This window comes from Propithecus coquereli, unplaced genomic scaffold (genome assembly GCF_000956105.1).
Source record: "Propithecus coquereli isolate 6110/MARCELLA unplaced genomic scaffold, Pcoq_1.0 Scaffold124, whole genome shotgun sequence".
NCBI classification, from domain to species: domain Eukaryota; kingdom Metazoa; phylum Chordata; class Mammalia; order Primates; family Indriidae; genus Propithecus; species Propithecus coquereli.
The window spans coordinates 4,656,269-4,665,760 of record NW_012136525.1 but is presented as its reverse complement, the minus strand read 5'-3'; the positions used below and the strand labels follow the sequence as shown (position 1 = coordinate 4,665,760).

The 9,492-nt window shown below is 44.7% G+C and overlaps 1 protein-coding gene across 1 annotated transcript in view; it reads left to right on the top strand.

Moving 5' to 3' along the window:
* The first annotated feature begins 1,274 nt into the window (after positions 1–1,274).
* Positions 1,275–9,492, top strand: part of GALNT8 (polypeptide N-acetylgalactosaminyltransferase 8) — a 54,399-nt gene continuing 46,181 nt past the window's right edge. Inside the window, exons 1-2 of the mRNA XM_012637916.1 lie at positions 1,275–1,525; positions 6,164–6,449. Coding sequence (XP_012493370.1) covers positions 1,315–1,525; positions 6,164–6,449 — 497 coding nt within the window. The 5' untranslated portion in view covers positions 1,275–1,314. The remainder of the gene's footprint in view (positions 1,526–6,163; positions 6,450–9,492) is intronic.

Here is a 9,492-nt window from a genome sequence, read left to right as displayed (position 1 = left end):
ATCGTGTTCATTGTACCTGTTAGGTAGGTTTTTTTTTTTTATTTCAAGATATTGTGGGGGTACAAACATTTTGATTACAAGTAATGACTTTGCCTCGCCCAAGCTAGGGCTAGAGGCGTGCCCCTCCCCCATAGGGTGCGCATCGCATCCATTAGCTGTGAGTTTATCCGCCCCACCCCCCCACCTGACAGACACCCAGCGAATATTACTACCATGTGAGCACATTAGTTTGATTTGTTTTGACTCTAATTCGCAGGCGGGAACCTCAGAGATTTTCTGTCGAAGAAAAAACAAAAGAACTGATTACTTTTCATTTTGTTCTTTTCCATCCTGTTTGTCCTAAAGCCACATTTCTTTACTTTAATCCACACGTCTGCCTTGGAACTGGTTTGCATATGCTGTGTTTGGAGACCTAGGAATTAGTCCACGGGGCGGGACAGGGTAGGGTAGGAGCTGTGATTATGGAGAGACTGAGAACTTTAAACCTTTGGCCTTGGGGAACAGTTTTAGGCATTTAATCTATGATGGTGATAACTAGGTAATTTGTCCAAAACATATAATCAGTGTGAGGTATGGAGGCAAAGGACTCACTGGGAGCTGGAGCAGGGGACAATCCCAGGATGTGCAGAGGACAAGCAAAGGACGGAGACCAGGAAAGTGGGGTCGTCCCCTGAGGCTCACGCCTGGCTCCGTCTCCAGCTCTTCTCCACCTGCTTCTAGGCAGTGAGGCCCCAGGAAAGTCTCTCTTTAAGTTTGGTGACCAAGATTTTCTTGCAAACATATTATATTCAAGACCCTGTAGAGTTAGGCAAAAGGACTTCAAAGATCCTTGCTCTCAAAAAGTACACGGTACAGGCGCCTCCCACTCTGCGGATTCCTTTCTCATCCTACTTACCTCCTGTGCCCAGGGGACCAGACCTCACATGCCCTAGCGCAGTCTCCCAGGTGACTTTGCCAGGGAGAGAGAACATTAAAAGCCAAACACAGACAGACACAGAGAGAAAGGCGTCTCACCCAGGCTGCCCGCGCTGGCCGCAGGAGCGAGCCCTCACCTGATTCTGAGACAGCGTGAGGTGTGCCCAGGAGACTTACCTGTTGCTGGACGGCTGCCAGGGCTCACTCCCCACAACTGACGCTGCTCAGGAGCAGCCAGGCAGCTATAACAGCGTTCCTGGCCGGAGAACATCTGGCTCCGCGGGCAGGGTGTCGTCCACGCAGCCGGCCAGGGACCAAGCTTGGCTGGTTCTGATCCTTAGCTTGCCTGGACTGTGGCACACTTGGCCCTGCAGGGAGTGGACGTGCCGCAGACAGAAGATGATATTCGGGAGAAAATTCCCCAAAGCCCTCTGCATGGGGCTGACTCTGGTCATTACCGTCAATCTCCTTCTGGCCTTTTATGCCAAGGGGACTTTACAGAACTTCATGCTGGGTGATCTCCACAAGGAGCTCCATTTGCCTCTGTCTGAGTGGGACGGGGCACTGGTAAAGAGACTCTCCCGCTTGGAGGTGGAATTGCAGCATCTGGGTAAGTTCACAGCACGAATTTTGAGGGGATGATTGTGTGTGTGTGTGTGTGTGTGTGTGTGTGTGTGTTTAGGGGTACTTAGAAAAAAGGGGCATGGAGAGAAAAATGGGTGAGAAGTCACATTCTCATCCTTCACTTGCTCATTTAAGCATCTGACATTGAATCCTATACCTCCAGATGGGAGGTAACTGCTGAGAATTGGGTGGGCAGAAGTGGGAATCAGGGCAGGCGGTTTGGCAGAGGGCAGCACAGTGTGCACGTGAGTGGCGTGTGTGTGCAAGTGCACGCTTGTGCATGAGCACAGCTACAGACATGCAGGCAGGAGACAGAGCGGGACCTCTGAGAGCCTCAGGGAGGTCTAGGCACTGCCTGTCCTTAGGGCTGTGTGTGGCGGGGGCTGTTAAAGAGAGGAAGCAATCTCTGGGGCAAAGGCCTCACTTCCATTTTGCTGTGTGCTCCTATCAAGAATGAACTTTGTTAGAGGACCTAAGATCGAATCCCGATAAGGCCGTCATGGTTGTGTGACTTTGAACAAGAGCTTATCTCTCTCGGCCTCAGGTTCCTGGTCTGTAAAAGGAGAGATGATAATCATAGTGACAGATATCTACCTGACCTCACAGGGTCGTGTGAAATACATGTAGAAAGCCATCTATAAACCGGTATGCGCCAAATCTTAACCTCCTCACTTAAAGTTCAGGGTAAGATTTCTGCAAATTCTGGGGTTTGGTTGTGATTCTGGCTCACCACGGAACTCTGGCTCCTCAAGATTTTATGTGCCTCTGCACCTGACTTTAGTGAGGAAGGCAGCGATTTTGCCCTGCTCCCCGGGTGGCAGTGGTCAGACGCTGAACCCCGAAGGGGTGTTGCATGTGTGAGCAGGGATGTGACTGCTCAGATGTTCCCACGTGGGGCTGGAGTTGCGGCAAGTGTCTTTTTATTTTTTTTTATTTTTTTTTATTTTTTTTTGAGACAGAGTCTCACTGTGTTGCCTGGGCTAGAGTGCCGTGGCGTCATCCTAGCTCACAGCAACCTCAAACTCTTGGGCTCAAGCCATCCTCCTGCCTCAGCCTCCCGAGTAGCTGGGACTACAGGCACGCGCCACCACGCCCGGCTAATTTTTTCTATTTTTAGTCGTTTGGCCAATTTCTTTCTATTTTTAGTAGAGACGGGATCTCGCTCTTGCTCAGGCTGGTCTCAAACTCCTGAGCTCAAACGATCCGCTGGACTCGGCCTCCCAGAGAGCTAGGATTACAGGCGTGAGCCACCGCGCCCGGCCGGAAAGTGTCTTTTAAAATGAGAGCTGAGTGTCATCAGGGTTTAGGGGGAGGCAGAGGAATGGATGGAAGGAAAGACAGGAAGAGAAAAAGGAAGAAGACAGGGGATGGGAGAGAGAGAGAGAGAGAGAGAGAGAGAGAGAGAAGGGGAGTGAGAGAGCCAACAAGAGATGGGACAGAGCAGAAGGAGCAGAAGTGAGAGTCCAGGGAGAGAGAGTCAAAGAGTTTATATACAAGAAGGGGGAAAAAAAAAAGAAAATGAGGGAGCAGGGGGAGAATAAAAGGAGAGAGGAGGCAGAAAGCACCCATAGCATCTTCTATGTCCCCGCGTAAGACTCACCATGTTTTACTGTGGTACAATTTTCTGGAAAGCAAATCTCATGAGGGCTGGTTCCATGAACGTCTCATTCACCACTCATTTCTCTGCACACATAGAAATCACATAGATTAATAAGTGCACGAGTGAGTGTAGGAAAGAGAGAGAAGAGGACAGACAGGCAGGGATGGAGGGAAGAGTGATACCGGGCAAGAGAATGGCTGAAGCAGAGGGAGGCTGGTCAGCTCCGGAGGCCGGTGCAGACATGCTCCTTCTAGGAGGACGCCATGGCCCCAGGCTGCTGATCCCAGCACTGCTGTCACACCCTGGCAGAACATCCAGACCACACCTGGATTCTCACCCCTCCCCAGTCTCATCACTCTGGCTCAGCCCTCTTGTGCCGTAACATGGCAGGAGTTGTACCCAAAGCCCAGCCACTCTTTGCTTCTTCAGCTGGGACAGGACATGCCACTGGGAGCCACCCAGAGCCATCTGGTCTACTTCCCTTTCCTTCTTTGCAATGACTAGTTTTCCTTTTTCTTTTTATTCCTGATGCTCCCACATTGTATTCAGTCTAAACAGATGTGGCTTCTGAGACTCATGACCACCTGAGATGAACCTCAAGTGTCTTCTGGGCCCTGTTTCCAGATCACCAATGCTCTTATTTCCTGCAGGGCTTCCTGGAACTGAACTCGCTTGTTATCCCGTGCTCATTGCCTCCAGGGCTCCATAAGTTAATAAGGACACACAGATAAATTACATAAACAATCAAGAGCGAAAGCAAACATGTATTGATAATTATATCCCTACTGAGGGAGAGATCAGTGACTCTGAACCAGTTTGCTGGGGCCTCCCTCAGGTTCCTAAAAGCCCCACCAGAGTGATGTCATTGGATGTGTCTCCTTTGGGGCTACAAGTCATAAGTATAATTCATGGGGATGACCTAGTGACACTGTATTCATCCTGCCAGACTCTCTGAACGTCCTCAAATGCGCTTTAGTGCGTCCAGGTGCAAACCAGTTCCCATGGACAGCAGTGAGTGAAAGAGAAAATCAGATTACCTCCAAAGAAGAAGGTAGAGGAGTTTAGAGGCATAGATAACCCAGTACCACCCTGTGGCCCCTGTATGCTTAGTACAGTAGGAATAATATTATTCAACTTGGAACACTGTAAACATTATGCTCTCACTTTTATTTTCTGAGCACATAGGCACGATGTTCGCGTGAGCCTTCTTTGGTAGACCTATCACTTACTTTTCTTTCCAAGTTTGTTTTGACCATCCTCTTTTTGTCTTAAGCAGTTCCAATCAGCAGTCCCGGGGGGCGGGGAAGGGAGGGTTTCAAGATGATTCAAGCACATTACATTTATTGTGCACTTTATTTCTATTATTACATTGTGATATATAATGAACTAATTATACAACTCACCATAGGTTGGGGACCCCTGCATGGCATAGCTGATTTTCCGTCTTTTCCTTCTCCTGGGGCCAGTCTTACGTCACTTTCCAAACATGTTATCCTACCAGTTACAGGACTTCCCTGCTTCTTTGGGGGGCTGTATGTGGACCTGAAATCCAGCCCACATTCTGCTCACCAAGCCATGTGCCATGCGTGGAGCTTCGTCTGCTCCATGGGACGGTCCCCTCACCAAGTTGGTGACCCTCAGTTGCAATCATCCAGAAAAAAGGGGTGCCTTCTTCTAACTTGCAGAAAGATGTTGTATGGGCTAAAGGTGGTCCTGTCAGGCTGGTGGAATTCAGCGTGGGTTTAGGGCAGGATTAGTGGGAACTAAGTGGATCCTATGTCAGAGTGCCTGGATCACCACTGGGGGGTTTAATGCCAAGGAGGGTCATAATCACTGAACGCTAAATGTTTACTTGTTCTCTCTTTTTGCTGAGTTCATAGATTGAGCTTGAGGGAGTGCTTATGCTCACGCCAAGACTCTCCAGCACAATCTTACAGGGTTATTGTAGCGAAGTAGACAATGGGTGGCAAAGAGCGCTGAAATTTGTAGGCCATTTTCCAAATGCAAAACATTGTTATTACTATTGCTGTCATGGATCCCGGAAGGCCTTCTCTGCATAAATCGTCCTTTTACCTGGGTCTGTCACTACCTGTCCATTATTTTGAGTGAAGGTGTCTCTCAAACGAATGTCATGACCATTGGGTTTATCTGGGGCAGTTGTTAAAAATACAGATTCCCAGACTCTACTCCAGAGCTACTGAGTCAGAGTCTCCAGTGGAGGCCTGGGATTCTGCATTTTAACAAGCTTTTGATGACATTCTTATGACTAAGCAAGTTGGAAAACATAGGACTAAGACATCTCCAATTTCAAAGTTCCTGGTAAAGCAACTACATGGGAAGTGAAGGGGTGGGAGGATGGTGGTGGCTGTGGTTAGAACATATTTGCCTCTGTACTAATAGTGCAATACAGTGTTTCTCAGATTTTACCGTACAAAAGAATTACTCCTTGGTTTTATGAAAAATGTAGATTCTTGTAATTTCCCCTACCCATATTCCCACCTGACCTGAGATTCTAGTTTAGTAGATTTGGGGATAAGCCTGGAGATCTACATTTTTTTAATAATCACAACTGAAGCTTCTGATGTAAGTGATTTTCAGGCCTCATTCTGAAAAACAGGAGCTTTTTGTCAACCTATTTCTCAGATGACAATAAGTCAGTTCCTAGAGGAGCCTGGGAGGTGTGGGACAGATAAGTTTTTTTTTCTTTCTTTTTATTTTTTTATTTCAGTATGTTATGGGGGTACAGATGGTTAGGTTACGTGTGATGCCCTTACCCTCCCTTCCCCCCAAGTCCGAGCTTCAAGTGTGTCCAGATAAGTTTCGATGGAGCTGTATCTAGTGTGTGTCTTTCCAGGACAGCCTTGAGTGGCTCTGACAAGTACCTGTGACAGCACATCCTCTGGGACAAGAGCTTATAAATTTTGAGATTTGAAGAGTAAATCAAGGAAATTAGGATGGAAGGCAATGCCCTGGTAACTGAGGATTGGATGAAATGTTTTCTCCCCCATCCCCCTCCTCTTGCAGAAGAAAGTATGAAATTGGCTCTGAAGCAACAAGAAGGAGTGAACAACACACTAAAGAGGGTGGCAGACGTCCGAAAACCAGTGAGAGCCAAGTTGAGTGAGCCAAGGAAGCGCGCGGCCCACATGAAGCTCTTCCCACGCTCGCCGCTTTTCAAGCAGTGGGGTGAGGATCTCTCCAAGGCCCAGCAGAGAAAGGCCCAGGACCTCTTCCAGAAGTTTGGTTACAACGTGTACCTCAGCAACCAGCTGCCCCTCAATCGCACTATCCCCGACACGCGAGATTCCAGGTGGGATGGACCAAGGGAGGGCTTCCAGGAACCTCAGTTTGACTTGGGGGTGAGCTGGGAGGAGCGGAGTCAGGGCTTGGCCAGAAGGTTGGGGGAGTGGGGAACTGGTGGGGAAAGGGTTCAGGCTCACTGAGCAGAGTTCTCATTTTCAATCCATTTTACAGTGACAGCTCAGGGAAGGTAGCTGATGGATGCAAATATTCACAGCCCCTTGGAGAAGAGTAAAGAGGAGCAGAGATAGCAGAGGAACAGATCCTTTGAAACTTTGATCCGGAGAAACAGAGATACAAGGGGTCAAATGAGAAAGTGAGGCTGAGGAAGGATGTGTACAAGTCACGCCAAAGTTCGCAGCTCTGCTTCCTTCCCTAGGGTTTTCCTTGATTCTCTGCTTGGATTCCTCTTTGCTGTTAAATCTGACTTGGAGTGTCTTCTCTCTCCTTCACCTTCTGTTACCCTTCCCCATTGTTTTTTCTCTTTCTGCCTCTCCCACCTTCCTTCATAATTTTATTGTTGAGATATAATTTACACACCATACAATTCATCCATTTAAAGCGTACAGTTTAATGGTTTTTGCTATATTCACAGAGTTCATCACTTTGAAAAGAAGCCCATTAGAGCCTCTCCCGATTCCCCGCAGCTCCCCCTCCCTGGGCAACCACTCATTGACTTTATGTCCCTCTGGTTTGCCTATTCCAGACCTTTGACATAAATGGGATCACATAATATGGGTTCTTTTGTGACTGGTTTTTCTCATGTATCATAATATTTTGAAGTACCATCCATGTTATAACATGTACGAAGACTTCATTCTTTTCGTTGTCAAATAATATTCTATTGTATGGATTCACCACATGTTGTTTCCCATTCATCAGCTGATGGACATTTGGTTGTTTCCACTTTTTGACTATTACGAATAATGCTGCTGTGAACATTCTTGTACAAGTTTTTGTGTGGACAAATGTCTTCATTTTTCATGACTTGAATCTTAGGGGTAGAATTCCTGGGCCATGAGTTAACTCTATATTTCGCCTTTCGAAGAACTGTCAGACTGTTTTCTGAAGTGACTCCACCATTTTATATTCCTTCCAGCAGTGGGTGAGAGTCCTGATTTTTCCACATACTCACCAACCTTTGCTATTAGTTGTCATTTTAATTATAGCTATTCCAGTGGGCATGAAGTGGTACCTTTGTGGTTTTGGTTTAAATTTCCCTGGGGACTAATGATGATTGAGCATCTTTTCATGTGCTTATTGGCTGCTTGTAGATCTTTGGAGAAATATCTATTTGGAGACTTTCCCTTTTTAAAAATTGGTTTATTTATCTTTTCATTATTGAGTTGTAAAGTACTTTGTATATTTTAGATACAAATTCCTGTCAGAAATATGATTTGCAAATTTTTTTTCCACTGTGTGGGTTGTCCATTCAATTTCTTGATGGTATTTGAAATACACGAGTTTTAAATTTTGATGATGTCCAGTTTATCTATCTTTTCCTTGGTTGCTTGTGCTTCTGGTCTCATATCTAAGAGACAATTACTTGATGCAAGGTCACAAAAATTTATGCCTATGTTTTCTCCTAAGAGTTTTATAATTTTAGTCTTATATTTAGGGCTTTGGTCCATTTAAAATTAATTTTTGTCGTGGTGTTACATAAGGATCCAACTTCATTGTTTTCTGTGTGGCTATTCAGTTGTCCTTGCGCCCTTTGTTGAAGAGTGAATTGCCCAATTTCCACACTGAATTGTTCTGGCTCTATTGTTGAAGTTAATTGGCAATAAATATAGGGATTTATTTCTGGATATCAATCCTATTCCATTGATCTATAGGTCTATCCTTATGCCAGTAACACATTGTCTTAATAACTGTAGTTTTGTAGTAAGTTTTGAAATTGAAAAATGTGAGTCTTCCGACTGTCTTCTTTTTTGTCAAGATTGTTTTGTCTATTCTGGGACCTTGAATTTCCATATGAGTTTTAGGATTAGTTTATCAATTTATGTAAAGAAACCTGGAGTATTTTGATAGGAATTTCATTGAATCTGTAGATCAATGTGTGGTGGATTGTATTTCAACAATTGTCTTCTAATGCATGAACATGAGAAATCTTTCCATTTATTTAGGCCTTCTTCAATTTCCTTCAACAGTGTTTTGAGTTTTCAGAGTATAAGTTGTTCCCGTGTTCTGTTAAATTTATTCCTAAGTATTTGTCTTTTTGATGCTATTAAAAGTGAATTGTTTTCTTTTTAACATTTTATTTTATTTAAATTGACAAATAAAATTGTATATATTTATCTTGTACAACATGATATTTTGCAATATATATACATTGTGGAGCGGCTAAGTTTAGCTAATTAACATATTCATTACCTCACATAGTTATCATTTTTGTGGTGAGAACACAAAATATACCGTCTCAGCATTTTTCAAGAATCCTACATACTGCTGTTAACTATAGTCGCCATGTTGAACAATAGATGTCTTGAATTTACTCCTATCTAACTGAAATTTTGAATCCTATGACCAATGTCTCCCAACCCCTCCCCGCCCATCACCCCATCTCCTGGTAACCACCATTTTACTCTCTACTTCTAAAAGTGAAACTTTTTTGGTTTTCACATATAAGTGAGATCATGCAGCATTATTTGTCTTTCTGTGCCTGGTTCATTTTACTTAACACAATGTCCTCCAGGCTCATCTACGGTTGCCTCAAATGACAGAATTTTCTTTTTCTAAAATAGCAGAATAGTATTCCATCATGTATCGATACTGCATTTTCTTTATCCATTCATCCCATTGATGGACACTTAGGTTGATTCCATACTTTAGCTATTACAAATAATGCTGTAATGAACATGGGAGTGGGAGTGTAGCTATCTCTATGACATACTGATTCATTTCCTTTGGATATATACCCAGTAGTAGGATTGCTGGATCATACAGTAGTTGTAATTTTAATTTTTGAGGAACCTCTATACTGTTTTCCATAATGGCTGTGCTAATTTACATTCCCACCAAAAGAGTGCAAAAGGTATTTTTTTCCCCACATC